General features: G+C 44.8%; 1 protein-coding gene across 1 annotated transcript in view; it reads left to right on the top strand.

The window, feature by feature from the left end:
- The window catches only part of pde8b (phosphodiesterase 8B), a gene marked incomplete at both ends in the record, with an annotated part of 69,125 nt that overhangs the window by 4,867 nt on the left and 40,113 nt on the right, over positions 1-24,145 (top strand). The window contains 2 exons of the mRNA XM_083929965.1: positions 11,783-11,839; positions 22,095-22,285. Coding sequence (XP_083786091.1) covers positions 11,783-11,839; positions 22,095-22,285 — 248 coding nt within the window. The remainder of the gene's footprint in view (positions 1-11,782; positions 11,840-22,094; positions 22,286-24,145) is intronic.

The following is a 24,145-nucleotide window of genomic DNA, read 5'->3' as shown; positions in this document are numbered from 1 at the left end:
TCAGCAGCTCGAATTGATAGCTTAATAATATTTAGGGGCAGAAATTTAATGCTTTTATCGATGTGTGTGTGTGTGTGTGTGTGTGTGTGTGTGTGTGTGTGTGTGTGTGTCTGTGTGTGTGTGTGTGTGTCTGTGTCTGTGTCTGTGCGTGTGTGTGTGTGTGTGTGTGCGTGTGTCTGTGTGCCTGTGCGTGTGCGTGTGTCTGTGTCTGTGTGTGTGTCTGTGTGTGTGTGTGTGTGTGTGTTGTCAGCTGTTCCTTTGCTCCTCCTCAGTTCCCCTCTGTCTCCGCGGACTGAGAGAGGATCAATAATACCATTTATTATTAAAACCATCTGCCTTTCCCTGCAGGATCTTGATAATCTGCCATGGTGTTGATCACATTTCCGTGTGTGTGTGTGTGTGTGTGTGTGTCTGTGTGTGTGTGTGTTTATATGCACAAGTCATCTGTTTACCCCTCTGGTCAGTACGGCAGGGGTGTGAACAGTTGCATGTGAAGGAGCTGATGCTGGTGGCCTGCACAGAGATCCCCCCCAGGGCCTCTCACACAGTCCCCGACTTATAAGAACATACAAAGAGCATGGAGCTCCACTTTTCTCAGCGCTGTTGCAACAACCTCCAGTTCAGACGTACAAAAGTTCACTGAATAAGAACAATACGGCTTCTGTGTTTGGAGAAGAAATAAGAAAAGTCCACCTAGTACTTTTTAGTTCCTACCCTCTAAAACGACCGCCTTCTCACAGCCCTCTGTGTTTAGCACCGACGCGGAACGGTGTGGGAAACACAACTGTAAACCCGTCCGCGTTGACATCAGACGCTCAGAGCAAGTGCTCCAGGATTAAGAGTGCCAAAGCTCCGTGTAAGGAAGCGGAGCGGGGTGATGGACGGGTCAAACAAACACCGCACTTTCACCCAGGAGACTGCAGCTCATGTCAAGTTGATGTCCCGTGCGTCACTGTAGTTACGTTACGTTTAACCCCACCCTTGGTCTTTTCCTAGCCCTACCTAACCTGCTGTGTGAATTCACAACATTAACCATGTGTTCCCCGCGTTGAAAACAATGACGGTAGTAGAGCGTCACATGTTTGACGCGCCGGGTTACCCAGAGCGCTGACATGTGACGCCAAAGAGGGTCCTGATGTTCTGACGTGGACGTCGTTTGGTTAAATTTAGGAAGAGATCGTGGTTAGGGTCAAAATAAGTTTATCGCGTAACGTCACTTACGTACGAAGTAAAAATAACTCAAGATTGACGTTTGATTTCACGCGGGACACAAAGAAGAGCGGTCTCCTGGGTGAAAGCCCTGTGTTTGTGTGACCCGTCCGCCCACCCCTGCTTCCTCCCTTTGCAGACTTTGTCTTTATACTGCGTCACCTGACTTCCTCATAGTTACTGCTGCTGTTGTTAGAGGGTCGCTGCCCCAGTAAGCGTGAATATGAATCGTGATGAGCTGCTTGTATTGGGAGGAGTACAGTCTCAACTGATCCTAATGACCACAGCTGTAAAGAGAGTGTCAGTCTTTGTTAATTGACATTATTGAAAAGATAAATATAATGATAACAGCATGCGGGACAAATGACAATTGACAGTTGCAGGTCAGCAACAAAACAAAAGGCGAATGATGAACGAGTTTAGAGATCTTAACAGGTAGTCAAAGTATAAACTAACCAGATAAACTCCTGAGGAAATGTTGATTCTATTCATGAATCAAGATTCAAGAAGCTTTTTTTTATCCCGAGGGAAATGATTATGCAACAGTTTGAATAGAAAGGTGGGAAAAGATCAGAGTGACAATAAGCATAAAAACATAAATTAAACAAAATAAAGCTAACGTAAAATAAATAAACAGTAACTAAGTGTGACAGAGTGCAACAGACGTGGTTAAACTTGGGTTTATACAATATACAACAATACGCAGCGTGCAGTTTAGCAGCAGTTTCATGTTTAATTAGTTTTGTGACATCGGGAAGCTACGTAGCACGCACACTGAGAAAGGGAGGTGACGGCAGAGCGCAGACCACTGCTGGTAGAATACAGGTATTTCTTAATCCGTGCTCATTGGCCATTTATATTAAAGTTGTCCCGAGGTGAAATTATTTTACCCTACGTCAAACTTAGCCCCTCTGAATAGGGCTTTAGAGAACAGATACATGTACAGCCACATTAGGCCAGTAAAAATCTGAAACTTGTCTTTTTCTCACAGTTCCCTTTCTCGCTGAGGCAAAGATGGAGTTTATCTAAAGTATAAAATGAATTGAAACGTGAATCTCTTTTGATATGAATTAGGGAAAAAGGAGCTTTTGGAAAACACAAGTGTACTATATGTCCCCCCACATGAAAGCCTTAATGAGAGAGGACTTCTAACGCATACTTTTAAAGATCCCTTATTGTAAAAAGTTAGATTTCCTTGTCTTTTGTTATTATAACGCAGGTTTAGATGCTATATAAATACTGCGAGGATAACGAAACACACCAATCCACAGAGAAATTGCCATAATCAGAAACTGTGTCTTTAAACGAGCCATCGGGACTTCCTGTACACTTGTGATGTCACAAATATACTATATATATATATATATATAGGTAGACAGGGCCGTTACAGTCATTGACCAGCTGCAGTGACGAGTGACGTGCAGAGACATGGAGGAGGCAGATGCGGAAGAACCAGAAACACTGACTAATTGGAGCAAACTGGGCTTTTTCAGGAGGAGGTCTTAAAGAGACAGGCGCTGAAACAGAGCGTTTCAGTGAGTCAAACAGTTAAACTGGTGAACAGAGAGCATTTATGATTAGGATATTATGCCGTTTTTTCCTGTTTCGGGCAGGCGTAGTGTGGATGCAGTCTGATTCTTGAATGTAAGAGGTGTGTGTGTGCGTGTGTGTGTGTGTGTGTGTGTGTGTTTGTGCGTGGGTGTGCGTGTGTGTGCGCGGAGAGAGAAGGAATGTCATCCAGGCCGTCAAGTGGAAAATAGTTTGAGTGTTGGAGCGGGACAACTGTTTACATGCAAAGTAGTTCCTGTAGGTGTGTGTTTACATGCATGTTATCTCACTGGAGCGTAGTCTGAATTTTTATCGTGCACAGTCATGTTTCCATGCTCTATTTTGGTAGTTTAGAAATGCAGTGCGTAAGAGTGATCAGTACCGCTGATGGTGGCACGAGTGCAGCGAGTTCTGCATCTCAAACTGTGGATTTGTAGCCTGGAAACCAGACGTATCTCCCGAGCTCATGTTTCATGTCCTCTGGCAGATACGTCTGGCCCCCCTGACGTTCAGATTTGCAGCTGACCTGTCCCTTCGGCGGACCAATCACAACCAATCGTCTCGCGTGGGCGGGCTTAAGACGATAACTCACACAGGGGAGCGCCATAGTTGCTGAATGTAACTGACATTCTGCGTCCACTGAAACTTACCAGGCTCACAGAACTCAGATCAAACTGTCAAACCAGAGCAGCGCCAATCAAATATGAATCAACATTATCAAACACATCTAAGTGTACTGTTTAGCTGTAATTTCAGAACGTTTATGACCGGGCGGCCATTTTTCCTGCTTCAAAACGGGCCGTGTAACATCCCAACTTGCATGTGTCGCTCAGCGCTACGTCGTAACGTTGTCCTGATTGGTTGGTAGGTTTATATAATTGCGTCCAGAGGCATTTTGGACCGCACCATTGATAACACTCCTTCGAAACTTTAAATTAACTGAGGTTTCAGACTAAAACGTATAAAACATATGCAAATTAGTCTGACCAAACCAAATTCCACGGGGCGACTGTGGCTCAGTTGGGGCGACTGTGGCTCAGTTGGGGCGACTGTGGCTCAGTTGGTAGAGCGAGTCGGCCAATGTCCGATCCCCGCCCTTCCCCTCTTGTGTCATGGTCGTTGGGTCCTTGGGCAAGACACTTCACCCTCCTTGCCTGTTGTGAATGTGTATGACTGCTGTATGTTTGGGGAGGTGGTTGGAGGGGCCGTAGGCGCCGATTGGCTGCCACCCTTCCGTCAGTCCGCCCCAGGGCAGCTGGGACTACTATGTAGTTTACCACCGCCGTGTGTGTCTGTGTGAATGAATGGAACCTGGACTCTGTAAAGCGCCTTGAGTACTGAGAAAGACGCTTTATAAATCTAAGCCATAATAATAATAATAATCATCATTCAATTGAGAACATAAATATTAAAAGACTTGGGCAGAATTGTATTCACCAGAATCAGCCTGGACTCCTTCACAGAGAAGTTATAAGCAAGTTTATTTTCCAATTAGTCGGTTTGAGTCGAAAATTCCCTGATTCCAGCGTCTTAAATGTGAATTTTCTTCGGGTTTCTTTCCTCCTCGATGACAGGAACTGAATATCTTTGCGTTGCAGGACAAGATTTTTGGAATCACCTTTGGGCGACAGCCGATCAACATGTTTTACCATTTTCGAATGGACATAATAATCGTTAGTTGTAGCCCTATTTTATGTAAACACATATCATAATCAAACATTTGTATGCTTTAGGTGAACCTTAAGTTTGCTTATTAGAGATAATTGTGACCAATGTAGTTTCCCAGAGGGACATTTCACAGTTGAATACAGACTTGCATGTTAGATAAAAGGTGTAAAACATCCATCTCTGCCGTTCTAAGGCCAACAAAGGAATAACCAACCCATCCCACGTGCTACACACTGATACCAGCTATTTCCCTCTGACAGGAGGTTCAGAGTATCACGTTCTTCGTTTTCAGATTATAAAAACTCCGAAATGAAATCAAGATGGAAGCCAAGAAAGTTTTATTAGGCCTCCGGGCCGGAGACAGTTTTGGCTTGAGGGCCGTGCGTCCGTCCCGTCTTTGTGAACCCGATATCTCAGGAACCCCCGGAGGGATTTTCTTCAAAATTTGGCACCAATGTCCACTTGGATGTAGGTCAAAGGTCACTGCGACAACAACAGAAAAATGGCCCTTTTGATAACGTTTTTGTTAAAGTCTTCTCTTCATATGTAATGTAAGTCTGGACAGTTTGGACGTAAACTGCAACTTGACTGGTTTTAGCATCAGTGTATGTTTTATTACGATGTCCTTGGATATGTTTCTCGTTTCTCGTGGCCGTTTCACCCTTGTCTTTTTTTATACGTGGAATGTGTTTCGCGGATGAAGCATGTGTGGAAGCCCAATCCAAAGTTTTCTACAATATGGGACAATAAAGTGAATCTTGATCTTGGCAAACTCGCGTGGCTTTAAGCTAAATGCTAACATCAGCATGCTGACGTCCTCACAATAACACTGATGATGATGTGCTGATATGTTTACTGTGTAATGGAGACACTGTACTGCAATTTCCTGACACGTACTTGACGTATTGGTCGATGCATCGGCTCTGTCTCTCGAGCAGAGTCAGTCACTGTTGATGGATTAACAGGCTAAACACAATCAGTGCACATTATCTAGTAATACGGAGTGGAAAGTCTTAATACAGGAACTCATTTGCATCATCATTTTTTATTTTCAACTGTGAGGGCGCACTCACACTGTCCTTCCGCACCGCGCCCCAGGCTTTAGGGTCCTTGTCCCCCCTCCCTCCCCCCCCCCCCTCCAGGCCCGTTTGTACTCACACTACCTGGGCCTCGCGCAAATGCTTCTTGCTGCTCATCACGCCGTAACACGTCACACGCATTGATGACGTCATGGCGATGCGTGGCTTTGTTTCCAAATCTTTTTGGAGTTTTTGTGCTTCTTGTCGACTGTTTTTGAATCTTTTCATCGACCAAATCTGCAGTAAACACTCCACCTCCGCATCACACCAACGTGAACCTTTCACCGCCATTGTTGTTGTTGTTAAATGTCCGCGCATGGTCCCTCCTTCTCTTTTCTATGTCCGAACAGGCGCACATAAATTACGTCAGAACCGCCGTAGGCCTCGTGCTCGTGCTCGTACACGTGCGCACGCTCGTGCTCGTACATGTGCAAACGTGCTCTACAAAAGCCCACCTCTCTCAGACGGGCCGTGGACGACCAGCTGGCCGCAGTTATGCGCGGAGCGGTTACACTCACACTGGTCAAACGCACTAGGCTTTAGCTGAAAAACCTGTTTTGGCCCGGTGTGGAAGGACAGTGTGAGTGAGCCCTGAATGTTAGAAAACATCATTGAGCTCCTCTACAGTGTGCCATTATTGCATGAACATCAAATTCGAAGGTTGCAGCCAAGAAGCCTGCTCACGTGACAAAGTGAACCCACATCAGTTGATCAGTGTGAGCTTATTGTGACTTCATGCTGTGGAAAAGAAGCATAAGGCCTAGAGAAGATGACAGTGGCAGTGTGCAGACTGAGGCTGACCTCAAGTCCATCCCGGCTCTACAGAAGGCCACCTGCACCGCAGATAAGACGAGGCCTTGTCGCAAGGACTGTGATCGGTGTAAACGGCACGCCAAGGCCTGCCGCGAACAATGGTGAGTGATAGAATACAATGAAAGCTCACTGCTCGGCATTTCTCTCGCAATATACAAAATAAATCAAATCACATTTCACTGCGGTGCGGACGCACATGAAAGTGACTTAATGCGAAAGGATCAGAAGATTCAGACCCGCTCTGAAGGCCACGATGACGTCATACGTTATCATTTCTGATTTCTAAGCGGTCTGTTGAGTTTCAAAGTAAGAGCCTCACACAAGTTTAGATTTGTCACTTCCTCAAAATGATTAGACGTTGGCCTAAAAGCGTAAACAACTCTCTCTGTTCTCCAGCCATAATGTAAACTCACTTGTCGTCTTTATGATCCAACGTCACCGTAAACGGTCAAAAGGACGCGTTAAACGTACGGTTAACTTTGTTAACTTAATTGCATTGTGAAGAATGAGCTGCAACGAAAATGGTGCAGCAGGCCTCCGCAAGCAATGAAAGCACTGTTTAATCTCCATTCTAATGTGTATACAGTATACGCAATGACATGATGTACCTGGGCCCCACTACAGCGAGAAATAAGGGTTTATTTATACAGCGCCTTTCAAAGCAGACGTTACAAAGTGCCGCACAAAAACAAAGATGATCAAATGAGCTGCAATCACTCCAGAGAGGACGGCAGCGAGCAGCGAGCAGCGAGATGAAGATCTGAGTCAGAGGTTTTTAAACCGTGAGGGCTGAAGTTGGGGGTGCAGAGCGAGAGATGTGAGGCAGAGATACCGCTTGAGGTGCATGCCGGTGTTCTGAACACGACAGGAAGTTACTTATTGTAGTTTGGCTGTAGTGAAAATCCTCGTGACTGCAGAACTTGCCTGAGAATCATCACATCTTTACGTTTTCTTCACTGTCAGAATAATCCTGTAACGGTCGTCTGTACATCCAGGGGTTCATTGTAAGAAGGAGCTGCTAACAGATGATTCGGCATACTAACTAACGGTGCCAAAATGTAAACAAATGATCTCAGTGACTCCAGGGCAACATTATACTTCCTGTTTACATCCCCCAGATTATGGGAACTGTAGTTCAAACTTTACTGACATCGATAAACAACATATATCAGACTTGCACTACAAAAAATGTCACTCTGTTGGCATCATTAACATTCTTCTTGGGTGCTAATGGGCTCACAGTACCCACAGACACATGCTATGTCACATATATGATGTCACCTCTACCTGGAGCCCCTTCCGGCAGCACACGCCCCTACCCCCCTCGCGTGGCGTTTCGGTGCTGCGGGGAAATATGCTGTCTAGGACTTTTCCGAACCTTTTACATCTATTATTAACTTACATTTCACCAAACTGCCAATTACCACAACGTTTATGTGTTTTGCTGGAATAAATCACCAATATCCTCCATCTTCCTTTGGGATGCATTTGGTAATTGACTTGAATGGACTTTAACTCTGGCTTCACTAACTACGTTGTTGGTGCTTTGTTTTGTGTGTAGGGACTCTTCTCATGCTGCTGCAGAGGTTTGCTGTTATTTTCAGCAGCATTAGTGGCTAAAAAAGACCTTTGAACCACTGTTAGCCACGTCCGGCTGTTAATGGCTGTTAGCGACTCTCCAGAATATCTTCGTCTATAGTTGTTACATGAAAAAATTGCCTTGATGTCTTATTTGATGAATGGCTTTGCCAAAAAAAAACCATGGGATGATTTTGCGCTGGAATTTCACTTTAACTCTGATGCTCTTTGTCCATGTTCTCCTAAATCTCCCCATTTCCCCTTCCTTGTCAGTGCCTGAGGGTTTTTTCACCTACTCTAAGAAGAGATGGTGTCCTGTGACGACTTTCCCCAACACTTCCTCCATCATAGTCTGAACTCCACTGACTGATCTCCCTCCAAACCGTTCTCCTACCAGCGATTACTGGATCAGCCGTCACCGTTTCTACCGTCTTCCTTCCTGTTCTGTTTCACATCTGGCCGTGTTGTCCTCAAGTAAACCACAATCACTCATTTTCTCATGAAGCCAACCCTCAACCCCCCGCTCGGACATCTTTTGGAGTCTGTGCTTCTTGTCGTCACTGAAGAAGTCCCCCTCAGTCTTTTGCCTTCGACGATGAACCACCAGATGATGCCCGTCTCTCTTGCTGACTTGGTAGATTCGTGGTTAAGCACTCCCTTTGGGTCATCTCTGTCTAGATTGACCTCCTCTCTTTCCCTCGCCCCGTTAGACCTCACCACGATCGCTGGCAACTTGAAATTGATTCCAGCTCAGAGTTTTCTCTTTGTACTCAGACACAAACAACTGCGATGTGAGATCCAAATGACTGTGACGACACAACTCTGCAAGTCTGCTATTGTCAACAAAGTAGATTTGATAGATGTACTGTGTCCTTCGGGTTCCTCAGCACTTAAGAAAGACAGATGATTTATTTAACCCAAGGGGGAAATCCGCATATTGCAGCAACAGTACAGGAACAAACCACACGGTGCAAAGACTTTTACAAAAACTCCAACACAAGCAGTAAAACAAAAGTATAAAGTGTCCTCTGTTTAGTAAAAGCATGCATACGTGTGTTCATTGATATACAGTGTTCTCTACATTTAGCAGAGCAACCTAACAGAGGCCCCCTGCAGAACACACACTTTAACTGAACAAGTCTACAATTTAATGACGGACAGGGTTTATCAAGTAGAGCAGGGCCCCCCCAAAAAAACCACAAAAAATAAAAGTCCCTTCTTTCTATGGTTAAAGGGATAGTTTAGCTTTTTTGAAGTGTGGTTTTATGAGTAAGCTTTCTTATCCATAGTCAGTATGTTACCTACAGTAGATGACAGTCAGCACGCCAAGGAGACAGGAGTATGAACATGAACACTGCTGTGGACGGGGACGACAGCTGCAGCCAAAACTTACTTTAGTGACATAAGGCCCACATTAATCAATATCAGTTTAAATGTTGTTGCTATATTTAGAATATTTTCACCGCTATACCTTGCAGGCAAACAGCCGTTTTCCGTTGGTACTCCTTTTTCTCAACGTATCCCAACGCACGTTCTCTCAATAATTCATTAAATAACTAGTTCGTATGAAATAACATGGTAAAGCCTATTTTTGTATACATTTGTATATGTGACAAATGAGAAATTCTGTGTATTTTCTCAGGAAACCTTTGTGCAAAATATACAGGGTTCGTACGGATGCTTGAAATCCTTGAAATGCTTGAATTTTAATGTTCCCTTTCCCGGGACACATTAACCAGCTCTAACTGGGGGATCCAGAGGCGTTCCCAGGCCAGTGTGGAGATCTAATCTCTCCACCTGGTCCTGGGTCTTCCCCGATGCCTCCTCCAAGCTGGACGTGCCTGGAACACCTCCCTAGGGAGGCGTCCAGGGTTCATCCTTACCAGATGATCCTGAACCACCTCAACTGGCTCCTTTCAACGCAGAGGAGCAGCGGCTCTACTCCGAGTTCCTCACGGATGCTGAACTTCTCCCCCTCTCTCTAAGGGAGACTCCAGACCCCCTCCTGAAGAAACACATTTCGGCCGCTTGTACCCGCTTGTACCGGCTTGTACCCGCTTGTACCCCACAACCAATAACTATGGAGTGGAAATAAAATAAGTCTAAGAAGGTGCACCTAACATTCCTCAATACAGGACCGACCCAGGGCTGGTGTAAACATTCAGAGTTCCAGTAGACAGAGTAAATAGTTCACATAAGTTATCAAAGGGTTCAAGGTTTTGTAAAAATCTGTTGATGGATCCGTTGAGGGTACAAGGATACATGATTTAACTACGATATCAAATTATCTCACAGTCCTTACTTCAATATATAGTCATTCCTTTAAAGTGTCGTTTTTATGCCACACTACGCGCACAAAACAACATGAATGCTTCATGAAAAAGGATCTTACATTAAGTAAGTAACTAAATCAGCATTACCGCCAAACATTTGGCTCATATTAGCTTAACTATATCTCATAGTGAGTGCAGTGTAGTTTGTGCTGTCTGGCGAAAATCTCGCATCTCAATATTTTGTCATTTTTCAGCAAACCAGTGCTGTTGGTCACTCTCTACGTCTGTGTGTGGGCTGTATAAAGTTTTAACCAATGCAAAGTATAAAAAAAGAGCTTTTGACTTCTTGGATCCTTAAAACTGTTAGCAAAACCTCACATTCCTGAAAAATCACGTTTTTTCGACATACAAGGTCCGTCCGCCCGACAGCAACGATATCATGTTCCCAACAACACTGATGCAGATGCACGTTACCCAAAATTAGACTTTTCTTTAACCGTAACCCTTCTTCAATGTAACCTCAAAGCTCTGGATGGCGTTAGTGGTCCGTTTGGATTAGATGTGTGTTGCAGTGTTTCCACCTTTAAGCCTCATGACCACTGACAAATAATACAGATTTGCGGTTGAGTCACCATCTCGTGTCTGCCTCACCGTTTAGTCATACAGCGGTTTCTGGAGCAGAGTTTGTGCTCAGCATGCGTTATTATGGAGCTCGTGCCTCTGGGAGAATTAAGCGAAACCCCCTCTTCTCCCTCTTTCTCCATCTCTCCTCTCTGTTCTGTGGACACCTCATAGATACTTGAGTCAGCTGGATAGAGACCTTAATCCGGAGCAATCCCCTGTGGGTAATGAGTGTGTTTTTTCACATGTTAGCAACAAACAAACACATTCGCACAATGACAAAATGACTCACCCACGTAGATTTTGCTCAGAAATACATCTGATGGTTAATTCCTGTGCATGACACACAGAGCTAAAGTGGTGTTCACTATGATACAGTATGATATCATGTGTGCTTAAAGTGTGGGGTAAGCATATCCTTGCACACGTATGCTCAAAGCACGCACATGTAGCTGAGTCGCTTATTCACGCCAGAATGACGCATGGGGGGGGGGGGGGGGGTTAAGAGGCCTGCCGAAGCTGTCAGGCCAGGCTGAGAAAACACACACATGCATGCAGCTCAGTGTGTGATGCTCCTGGAGTGGGATTATGCAAGTAAACCTGTGAGTTCAATCTGCGGCTGGCTGCTAATACCGTCTAAAAGAGGTTTGCAGCAGACAGGTCCTGTCAGGGGCGGCTAATACTGTGTGTAAATATCCACGTCTGCAACGTAGGAGAGGTGGAAACTGTAGTAGAGAACCCAGATATTTGTTGTTTATAGAGGCTGTTAGTCTTATCGCTGCATGGGCTCTTAAAACTAAACAGAAGGAGGTAAAAGAGGAGATTGAAGGTGGTGCATCAGGGACAGAGAGGAGAAAAACACGACGCCAATATGCTTCTGGACATGAATGGTAAAATGGTAAGAAGCGTTCACAGCGTCTTCTCTTCTGTTTGTTCTGCGTGTCGGACGTGTTTGGTGTGTGACTGATTCACATGTCGTCTCTCCGCCTGCAGGTTTCATCGACAGAAGAATGTGTAGGGCCCATGAGACTGACTCAAGAGCCCATTCAGGTAAGAAAAATGCCGTCGTAACGTCTAGAGTCATGTTATTTGGATCATGTGTAAAAGCAAAGTAAGCTTAACTTGTATTATGTTTGATGAATGCATTTGACCAGGGTGAGTTTCATCTTCTCATTAATGAAGGGCTGTAACTGACAATTGAGTTCATTGTCGATTCATCTGCACGTTATTTGTACGATTCACCGATAAACCTGTTAGTGTACGAAATGCAATTGAAACTTGGAAGAGACGAATGTGACTTCTTCAAATGTCTTGTTTTGTTTGACTAAAAGTTCAAAAAACACGTAAATAATTACTTTTCAATGATATGTGATAAAGAAAAGCAGCAAATTCTCTCATTTTAAAGGTTGGACTCAGAGAATATTTGGCTTTTTTCACTGCTTTTGCTTAAACAATGACATTTAACGGTTTCAGTTCAACATGAATGATACTAAGGAGTTTCGTTATTTCCCTGGTTTTGCTTGCTTTGCGTTCTTCAGTTCAATATATGTAAAAGAAATCTAGCAGGAATAAAACAATCTCCTACTTCTGAGTGAAAATAGGATTTGATTGATCACCCCAATAAAAACAAATAATGGATACATTTGGATCTTCCACTTCTTGTTGCAAAATTCGCCCAAAACTGGGATCAATCCTAAAAAAACATATTAAAATATGTAAGTTATTGATCAATTAATGCCATTTTGAGATATTTGGCATCATATTTAGTCTTCAAAACGTAAACATTTTATCAGATTTCTCATTTGGCGACTGTGGCTCAGTGGATCGTCCTCCATTCGAGAGATTTGTAGTTCAATCCCCACCTCCCCTGGTCAGCATGTCGAAGTGTCCTTGGGCAAGACACTGAACCCCGAATTGCTCCCCGTGCTGCGCATGGGTGTGTAAATGTGGTGTGAATGGTTAGATTAGATGGTCTGTAGATGTCCATTGCCATCGGTGTGAATGTCTGTGTGAACGGGTGAATGTGACAAACACTGTGAAAGCGCCTTGAGTAGTCAGAAGACTAGAAAGGCGCTATATAAGTACAAGTCCGTTAGCATTTACCATTTGGGATGGTTTTGGGACGGTGATCGAGCAAAAAGCTTTTTATGTAATGTGTTGAAAATTACATTTCTCAATTTTTGAGAAATGACACTGTGCCAGTTATCACAGTGTCAGATGAATGTTCATTTAGGTTCAGCAGTTCTGCATCTAATTTGTTATTATTATTATTTAATTTTTTTAATTTATCTAGAGCCAAACCAAGATATTGATCAGCGATACTATCGGCCGATATCAGCCTGTCACAGACATAAAGATATTTATACTTTTTTACAGAACATATTATACAAAAAGGATGCTTGGTGTGATTTAGAAATGCTGTCATATACCTGTAGTTGTTTATTCAAATGTATTCTTTATTTAAATAGTCAGCAATTGACTGATACTGAACATACTGTTCTGTTTCGCTATTCAACTATTTTAGTTATTTTATAATTTAGAATTGGCTGATATTGTAATACACTGTATGTTTAATGTATAATAATGTTTTTAAAAGTAAGACTTCACCCCCAGACCTGAGCATAACTCCACCTATCTCAGCTTTTGGCTTTTTTGGGAGGGGTTGGGGCGCATTTAAAACAGCAGATGGCAAATCTAAATGCGGATTGGTAAGAAATTTAAACATTAACACCAACATTGATGCATTTCAACACAGTACAGTCATAATCATTTTAGTTAGTTTAGTTTCCAGTTCAGAAAACAGGTTTAAGCACGCAGTACCTCTTTAATAAAGTTGTTTTTTGGTAAAGAACACTTTTAAGTTCCTTTGCAGAATCACGTCGGTGCAAAATTGGCGCACAATTTACATAAAAAATCAAAAATTCAACGTTATCAGCCTCAGCCTCAAAAATCCCATATAAGCCCTAAATTCATCCCAACAAGAGCATATCGGCATCTCTAAATATTGGCCATTGAATACCCCATATTGGTCGACCGCTACACTACACTGTACAACCTATTTGCTGAGCCGAGCACACTTTCATTCACCGTACATTCGTGGCTTTAAGAGGACATTGCATTCGTTGCCTGCAGACACCTTGTATGTACTCAGCTCTTGCCTCTCAAGAACTCGGTAGGTCGGACTGAGTCAGGGATTGTCTGTGCTCATCCTCTGGTTGGGGATTAGGCCATGTGCTAGTCAGATTTATCCTTATGTAACACAGAAACTTAAGAGTTCCTGGAGGATACCAGCTGGTTGAGATGCAGGTACCGCAAAGCATTCCTCCGCTCTGCCAGTTCCTGCCTCAAGAATCAGCTACTTTTTATGAGGTGCTTTGATTTAATTTTGCTCGTGTTTGAGCCGCGCCGGTTTTGACCGATCTCCAAGGGTTTTCTGAGTTGAGCTCAGTTCCCACTCCAGTGCGGTGATGTGAGGGGCCTGGCATGCCACTCATGTTCATGCTGAGCTACAGTATCCTGCTCTGTCCCTCCGCCCCTCTCCTCCTCCTTATTCACCCTGCCAAATAACATCGCACCAGGAATCCGCGGCAGCATGCAGGCAGGTGGAGGGACCAAAGGGTTTATTAAAAAGCCTTCTAAGACCTCATCTCATGCCCCATAAAACCCTTAAACTGCTCTCCCAACGTTGTACCTCCAGCCTTCTGCTGTATCCGTGACCTAACCCGCCCCTCTCCCAGCTTCACTCCTTTCACTGGAACGGAGAGATGAAAAGAGAGAGATAAAATGCTCGGCAGGAGAGAGTTATATATAGTGAGTTTTCCTTGACATTTACTGTTACTGCCCCACAGCCCCGGGGAGTTTCAAACTCCTCAGATACCTCCTCCCCTCTTAGCTTATCTAATGGTTCATGTGTTTCACTCATTACACAGATAAGTGAAGGTAAAGTAACACACATGTTGTATGTTTTAGAAGAAGAGCGGGGGGTTCTGGCACAACTTAATCCACTTCCAGGGTGCCTGGAGAGGGGGAAAGCACTCTCAAGAGGTCAAAACATCAGCAACACGTGCAGTATATAGTACAACTTTATTGACTCTGATGGAGGCCGCAAGCCAAAAACTCGTCGACCTTACAATAAATGTGTTCCATAAACTACAAGTGCTGCTGGAGTTTCAACCTCTTATGTTGTTATATTTCACAGACATGTAGCTGCAGTGCTTCTACAACTCGTTGGAGAATTTTAGTGCGACTTTTAGTACCCACCGTTTTCCCTGCAGGATGCTAACACTATGTACAGAAGTTACAGGATCCCAAAATAGAAAGTTTTTGGACAGAAATATTGAGCATCTTACTGAGAACCCATAGACTGTATAAAAAATGCATGTAGCCTCGCCGTCGAGGTACGTTCTCTCAACTTGATCCAATCGTCTTCGCCTCCGGGAGTCGCCATCTTGTCAGACGGTTATTCCTCTGACCAAAAAAGGGCATGTATGTGACGTTGGGGGGAGGGAGATATGTCCATCTTGCTGACGTATACCTAGTAGGAGAAGTGAGGGCCAGAGGCTAGCTGTCACTCAAGAGGCCGCACCCCTAATTATTCATTAACTTTAATGAAAACAGCCTATTTAACATGGGGGTCAATGAGAAACTGCTCTATTATGTATCGCCAAAGCAATTTCAGTCAAAAGCAACTGGACTTGGTTATTTGTCTAGGTTTCACCTCTTATCCAACAAAGTCATCCCGTATGTAGCTGGGGTATCAGAGAAACTCAGGAGGATCTTCAACAAACACTTCACCCCTGTGTGTTTCAAACCCAGTAACACACTCAGACAGAGACAAGTACATCCCAAGGACAGAACACCACACACCCACAAAAGCAATCTGGTTTATGCTGTTAATGCAAAGAGGAACGCAAAGATCTTTACATTGGAGAAACAAAACAACCACTGCATAAACGCATGGCCCAACACAGGAGAGCTAACTCCTCAGGCCTGGACTCGGCTGTCCACTTACACCTCAAGGAGAAAGCCCAGTCCTTTGATGACAGGAGTGTCCACATCCTGGACAGAGAGGACAGATGGTTTGAAAGAGGAGTAAAAGAAGCCATTTATGTAAAAGTAGAGAAACCATAAGGAACAGAGGAGGAGGTCTGAGACACCACTTATCTCCAATTTACAATGCTGCCCTTTCATCCCTTTACCAGGAGATTCAACAATCTACCCTCAAAGAACAACTGTTCACACATGGCCTCCTGCGACTCCAACGACTGTCGTTAAGACTCAATAGAGCACTAACAAAGTCCAAACCTACTTTCCACCAACGACTGTCACTCTAATTACAGTCTTTGGCACTTGGAGCATAAAGGGTTTCCAGTGACATCATCGGCTTTGTGAAAGGTTAAATACCGGGATCTCCACACCAGATAGTTGGACCAGTCCCAGCCTGGTCAGATGCGTACATGAACTGAGGAAGCCTCTTGGATGAGAGGTGAAACGTCTTACTAGACAAATAACCAAGATTGGATCAATCAGGAAGTCACCGTGTTTGGGGCTTGTAAAAACCCCATTACTCAATTGGAGGCTTTTTGACTGTTTCTCAATTGTGCTTTTTTACCTACGGACTGATAAAAGCAGAAAACGCTTACTTTAAATACTGGAAAAATGGCACACTGACTGGCTAATCAGCATCCCGTGAGGAGCTACTGGCAGCTGAGGGGGGTGACAACGACATGAGAGGCAATCGCTCATTCAAAACAACAATGGCAGCTCCTAACGAGGTTAGCTTAGATGCTTCTCCTGACTGACTTCATGGTTCTGTGTAACAAACAATCTGAGAAGGCCTCGATAGAAACTGATTGGGAAAAGGTCGGTGCTTTCAAGACCTACCTGGTAGGTGGTTGGATGAACCATTTGTCAATTTAACTCTCAGCAAAATCAATCAGGAGAAGAGGGAAAACATATTTTCCATCAAGAAAAGCCTTCAACTGATGCTACTGCAGCATCAAAGCTAACCTCTTTATGAGCCGCCATCGTTGTTTTTAACGAGCTGTCGCCTCTCGTATTGTCATCACCCCCCTCAACTGCCAGTAGCTCCTCACAGGATGCTGATTGGCCGGATAACTTAAAGCCGAAACACATTTTTTGTGTGGCGTGTGGACGCGAGACTTGAATTTTCCCTTTCTTGACTCATCATTCAGCTCTACTCCTGAAAAACTAGTAGATGGACCTTGACGTAGAAGACTTGTTTAATGTTCGATGACATGCTTATCATTAAAAGTACAACAAAATGTACAAATTACACAGAAGAGAGCAAAGTATGTCCAAAGTTTTCCTAATGTTTAAAAATTAGTTCTTACAGAACGGAAAGGCTTATCGACAGATCCATCTACTGTATATAAATGAAAGCCAATGAGCTCATACTTTCTGTTTTAGTGCCCTGAAGGTACGTTATGTGTTGCATAACTGCATAAAAACTTTAATCCTCCTTCATCCGTTATCTGAGGCTCTCCCACACAGATAAAGAGCTCAATGCTAGGTAGCCCAATGACACCTCTCTGTGTTTGGGAACTCCCAACGTCAGATGGCATCTGGCCTGGGTTTGCAGACATGGCGGATTAACCTCTGAACTCTGAAAATGTGAGTCAGCTCGCAGCAGCACTCAGGGATCAGCCTGTGTGCCAACGAACTGTGCGGTGTTTTCATACAAAGCATGAAGCCAACGTGTGACCAACTGTGCGGCTAAATCCATGTACAGTTTGACTTTAATGATTCAAACTTTGATTTAGTCAGTGTCCCCACAGTGTTGCATGATGGATGAGACTACTGTTGGGAGTTGGATTTGTTTAGTTTAGTTTAGTTAAGTTTAGTTTATGTATGAGAGTATTTTTAATAGGCTGCTCTCAGTTATGTTGTTGAAAGTCAACCTCACTCAGTGCGTTTGCAAGCAGAGTAGTAACTAAGGTATGGTCATACATTCATTCACTTGTGTATCATTAACAGTGAAAAACGTCCCAGGAAGTGTGTGTCTAAGTCAGACATGGTGGCGTTGTGATGAGTGAGTGCGGACGTGTGTTTAAACGTGTTTGACTAAACTTGAAGTCTTAAGGCGAACGGCGCCTCCCACCAGCGCTCATCGCCGGTGACATTTTTGGGTGGCAGGTCAGAGATCTGTGCAGCCAGCATCGTCCTGGGGTCGAGCGGGTACTGTGTGTGTGGAATTTCACATGTTAGCACCATGGTTACACAAAGCAGTGCCATGGTTACACAAGCCAGCACGGGATCAAAGACTGTGGACTTTCACAAGCACTCACCAATACTAGCTCATTTTCTCCCTCTGTCCTCCTCTGCTTTTACATCTGCGGCCTGTTCTCACCTGTTCCTCTCTATATTCCAGTCTGTCCTGGCTCCAGGTGTGCAGGGCTGCAGCGACAGAAATCATTATCTGATTCTGATAACAGAAATGCCTCTGATACTGTCTAAAATGCTGGTATGTGTATCGACAATTAGCAAGTCTATGCACTTATCCGTTACCAAAATACTAAATTACTGCCCTGAAACAAATCTACTTCATGTTCTTTTTATTTTATAACAAACTGTCAAACTAGACACTAAGGGCGTACTCACACTGTCCTTCCGCACCGGGCCAAAACAGGTTTTTCGGGTCAAGCCTAGTGCGTTTGACCAGTGTGAGTGCAACCGCTCCACGCATAACTGCGGCCAGCTGGCCGTCCACGCCCCGCCTGAGAGAGGTGGGCTTTTGTAGAGTGCGTTTGCACATGTACGAGCACGAGCGTGCGCACGTGTACAAGGGAGGGTTACGACGGTTCTGACGTAATTTATGTGCGCCTGCTCGGACATAAAAAATATAAGTACGGACCATGCGCAGACATTTAACAACAACAACAACAATGGCGGTGAAAGGTTCACGTTGGTGTGATGCGGAGGTGGAGTGTTTACTGCAGATTTGGTCGATGAAAAGATTCAAAAACAGTCGACAAGACGCACAAAAACTCAGAGGTCTATGGAAAGATTTGTAAACAAAGCGACACATCGCGATGACGTCATCAATGCGTGTGACGTGTTACGGCGTGATGACGTATAGGCAGCAAGAAGCATTCGCCGAGGCCCAGGTAGTGTGAGTACAAACGGGCCTGGAGGGGGGGACAAGGACCCTAAAGCACGGGGCGCATTGCGGAAGGACAGAATGAGTGCGCCCTAAAAGGAAGTGCTATACTAGACTATACATCAATGATGGAAATCATTTTACATTGGTTGTAAAATGGTTGTTGGGGTGGGGGTTGGTTGTAAACAGCCGTTAAAAAATACAGTAAAATACAGAATCGGTATTGGGAAGGAATACGGACGCCTGTCTGAAAATAATGCCGGGGAAAATCCATTGGCTAAACACCGATGTATCGGTCCGTAACTACTTTGTATTATTATTAGGGCTTGTATTTATTAGCAGCTGAAGAGTGATAGGATGGCATGCAGCAAAGGGCCACAGGTTGGATTTGAACCCTAGCAGCTGCCAAGTACTGAGCCTATATGGGGCGCACGCTCTCTACCCAGTGAGCCACCAAGGCCTTCATATCCTTGTGCCAAAATTTCACCGCCTGCGTGAGATCCAAAGTGCCGGGTTCATGCTCGCACAAAATGTTTCGTAAAATAACAAGGAGCCGCTCTCAGGAAGGAACAGAGCCACAAGATTCTTCTCCCATCAAAGAAGCGTAATTGCCGTCGCTAATGTGGGGACTCGCTCATTGTCTTTTCACTCTCTCTCTCGCTCTCTCAGCCGCACCTCCACGCTCCCCCTCCGTCACTCTATCCTTTGTTGTCCTTAGAGGGAGTCAGGAGGTGATGCTGCTGAGTGCTGTTGGTTCTGGCTACAGTCCAGCTGCTTGTGTGTGTGTGTGTGTGTGTGTGTGTGTGTGTGTGTGTGTCTGTGTGTGTGTGTGTGTGTGTGTGTGTGTGTGTGTGTGTGTGTGTTACAGTGTTGTGGTTCCGGCACCACTGTACCAAAGGTGGACGGTGTGTTTGTGGTCAAAACACAGTGTGGGATCGAAAACATGAGTCCGTGCTCTGCAGGCTTCATGTCTGCTGCGTGTGTGAGAAACAACAGCCTTCAGATGTGACTTCAGTTTTATATTAATGGAATAATTCATCGGGAGAAGACACGATGTGCACACGATGTCTGTTCAGCGCGGGTGTTAATATTCTCTGGTGAGGGTTACAGAGGTGGACGGAGTCAATTCCAGCATGCAATGACCAAAAGGTTACGACACACCCTCACACGCTGCACACGTTCACAGCTAGAAGGGCGTTTTGAGAGCGCGGACCTCCACCAAGGTGTGCCCTATCTTATAATATTAATCCAAAGTGAGCTTTCCAAGTTGAGACCTCATTTTTCCAATTATTCCGTTGCACATAAATGCAGCAGAAATGCCCTTAGTCACAGTGTTATCAAATGTTTAAAAAGAAAGTAATTTGTGTGTCTGTCCCATGATAGGATCCTCCAAAAGATTTAACAGGTTCTTTCTCCAGAACCCTCCCCCCAGGTTTCATGGAAATCTGGGTCAGTAGTTTTTCCGTAATCTTGCTGACGAACGCACAAACTGAGACGAGAACATAAGAGTTATGGACCGTTCATAGTCCTGAAATCCCCCGAGCTGTGCGTGTCATGTGACTGTGGCAGGAAATCCACGTATTCTCAGAGAGAAGATACAAACAGGATTATCACGTCGCTGTATGTCTGTTATCTCCTTTTAAATGTGTTTTTCCATTATTGTGAGGGGGGAGTCACCCAGCAGGTCCAGCAGGTGACGGAGAGAGCATGTGTGCGTGCGTGCGTGCGTGCGTGCGTGCGTGCGTGCGTGCGTGCGTGCGTGCGTGCGTGCGTGCGTGCGTGCGTGCGTGCGTGCGTGCGTTGGCGGATAAAGCAGAGCAAGCTTTGGTACTGTAAATATTGTTGCAGTCACTGAATACACGCGCGTCCACATGAAAAGAAGACTTTCTCGCTGTGAGACAACAGAGCCAACCACTTGTCCAGTGTGATATCTATAACCAGCTCTTATTATTATTATCATTATTATTATTTCCTCTGCCAAGGAGGCTGTGTTTTCGGTTTGTCTGTTTGTCTGCAGCATTATGGAAAAACTACTGACCTGATTTTCATCAAACCTGCTGGACGTGTGTAGCATGAGCCAAGGACGAACCCTTTCAATCTTGGAGCCAATCCCAATGAAGCGTCGGATGCATGAATCCTATTTGACTTTGGTTAACATTGCGAGATAAGGCATGGCCCTGGCAGAGGTCACAGTGCCCTTTTTAGTTTTAACTTTCCCAAAAAAACATCTGTATTCATTTCTCTGTCAGTCAGTGGCTTTGTAACGTGCACTCCGCATCACTCAAAGACAGGGATGTCTGTATTCACAAGCATAAATCTGAACCTCTGATATATCTGCTAAGCTCTTGATAATACTCGACATCAGTTACCACAGATGCGCCCTGCGATAGACTGGCGTCCTGTCCAGGGTGGACCCCGCCTCACGCCCGATGTCAGCTGGGAGCCACTCCAGCCCCCCCACGTGACCCCGACAGGGACAAGCGGTTGAAGATGAATGATGAGTGAATGAGTTACCGCGGAAACCAGAATCATATGACATGTTTTTCTGACAGTTCGTTGCAAAAACCATGACGTCAAACTCGTGCTTCTACGCTGCTGCAAACTTGCAACAGGAATTAGTCACGGTAGAGAGGGAGAAACGGTTCAAAGCGCGGCGTTATAACAACATTAGCGCAGGCAGGCTTAGCAGAAAAAAACTGAAAACCTAAATAGAAAGCTGTACGAATATTATCTCATTTCATCTGCAGTGTTCAGATTCAGATATACAACAAAGCAGATGCATTGGTTGGTTTTGTTTCTTAGCAATTCCCTTCCCTGTGAGTTACACAAAATGCTTTTGGTTAATGCCTCTAATCCACACAATTAAACCTTAATATATGGAAAACAGGAGGTTAGGTGAGGAGTCAAAGGGCCAAATATATCTGAGCGATGATTCTAGGTCTTAGAGAGGTTTGACAGTTGGACCAGGTAATGTACGACCAGTTGAGGCTCGTAAATGTCAGTAACCCTGGTAGTACTGGAGCCTCTGTGTCAGAAGTGTATGTTCCAGCTGAAGTCTGGGTCTTGGACGTCTTGCTGCCCTGGAGAATGTTGTGTGAGGACCTGCTAACACAGATATCCTATAATTATCACCGTAGTAGCAGCGCTGTCTCACCCAGGCGTCCATTCCTCCCCTTGCCTCCTCAGGTCCTGCTGGTGTTCGCCAAGGAGGACAGCCAAAGCGATGCCTTCTGGTGGGCCTGCGACCGCGCCGGGTTCAGGTGTAACATCGCACGGACGCCCGAGTCCGCCGTCGAGTGTTTCCTGGACAAGCACCACGAGATCGTAGTCATCGATGGACGCCACTCGCGCTACTTTGAGCCTGAAGCTGTATGCCGGTGAGCCTGACCCGCGTGTCTGCTGTTGTTGCTTCTGTGTGGTTTCGTGTTTCTCCTAAAAAACGGTGCTTAAAGGAATAGCTGGGCCTAAATTGGAATAAAATATGTTTATTTTACTTTCTTGCAGAGTTGCATGAGATGATTGATACCACAGTCACGTTTAGCATTAAGACTGGGGGTAAACAGTGAGCCTGGCTCTGTCCAAAGGTGACAAAATCCACCTACCAGCACCGATAAACCTCACAAAATCTGTTTTTATCATCTGGACTATGTCGGACAAACCCAGTTGTCCAGAGTTTGCCTCTAACACATGTAGCACACAACATACGTTACTGGAAATACTGTCTGGTTTAGACAAAGGGTGGAGCCTGGGTAGAGCGTGCAGGAGGCAGGACATGACACCGATTACACCGCGGTCAAGCAGCCTGTTCGTTATAAGGTATATAAATATTACTATTATTATTATTATTATTATTTAAGAGAGTGCGATGTGTTGCTGCTCATGGGGGAATTGTTGTGTTTCTGTAAATCATGAATAAGCCACAGAGCGTGGTTTAGACCTACTCTATACGTAACGTGTCCTGAGATAACTTTTGTTATGATTTGGCACCGTAAATCATACTGAATTGGATTAAATCTGAATTCTTCGTCACCGTCGGAGGTTCGATTCTGCAGCGTGATAGAAACATTGCATGACTTTACTAAAGTGTTGTAGTGAATTTGAACTGTCGCCTTCGAGGAGATGTCGCCGCGTACTGAGGGAAATAGCTATAAACCAGTCACTCTATATTTTATTATGTGTGTTTTGTAGACTTGTGTAATTGTATGGTGTGTTTTTTAATGTGAGGGTTGAGCTGGTGTCTTTTGTTCTTTTGCATATCTCATGTTTTTATGTGAGTTCTCTGTTCACACATGGGCTCCATCAGACATCACGCGATCTTTGTACTGGCGTTAAAGTACCAAGAAAGACCATGGGATGATTTGACGCCGGAATTAAACTTTAATGTCCGATCCAGTCTATCGCAGGGCACAAAGAGACAGACAGAGACAAACAACCATTCACACTCACATTCACACCTACGGGTAATCAATGAACCGAACACCTGCACGTCTTTGGACTGTGGGAGGAAACCGGAGAACCCGGAGAAAACCCACGCAGACGCGTAAGGGCCGAAAAAGACCATGGGATGATTTTTACGCCGCGTACACTTTACTGTCTGATCCAACTGATTTGGACATTTGCGTTCTCACCTACAGCACCTCCGGGGAGGATGGCCGGATACGTTCAGGGTTAAAGTGCATGTGTGAAAGGTGCTTTATTAACATCCAGGCTTCCAACCAAGAAACAGTCTTAACTTGTACTCGTCATGTGTTGTCAGGGTCAGGATAACAGTTTCCCCCTTTTCCTTGTCTCTATGACTCTTGGCAAAGAAAGTGTCTTACCGGTGCGGCCGGTGGCACAGTGGTTAGAGCAGGTTTTGACTCCGCGGCTGCTGCTTTCCGGTGGCAGTCGCCCCATGTAAAGAGGCTGAAGGTCCTTGAGGCAGCGGCCCCCGGGTTTGACTCTGACCTGCAGCCCCTTTGCTGCATGTCTCCCCCTCTCTCTCTCTCTCTCTCTCTCTCTCTCTCTCTCTCTCTCTCTCTCTCTCTCTCTCTCTCTCTCTCTCTCTCTCTCCCTCTCTCTCTCTCTCCTGTAATAATTAAGGCTTGAGAAACTGCCAAAAGAATCATTAATTATCTTTAAAAAAAAAGGGGAGAAAGAGAATTTCCCAAAATGTCGACCTGTCCCTTTAACCGCCCCATCACTCTGTTATCCTGCTGCTGTTTTCAGACCAACATGTCTGACGTTAGAGAAAGTGA

The sequence above is a fragment of the Echiichthys vipera genome (assembly GCF_963691815.1).
Source record: "Echiichthys vipera genome assembly, chromosome: 16".
Taxonomy (NCBI): Eukaryota; Metazoa; Chordata; class Actinopteri; order Perciformes; family Trachinidae; genus Echiichthys; species Echiichthys vipera.
The sequence above is the reverse complement of the archived record's forward strand: the minus strand, read 5'-3'. Positions and strand labels throughout refer to the sequence as shown.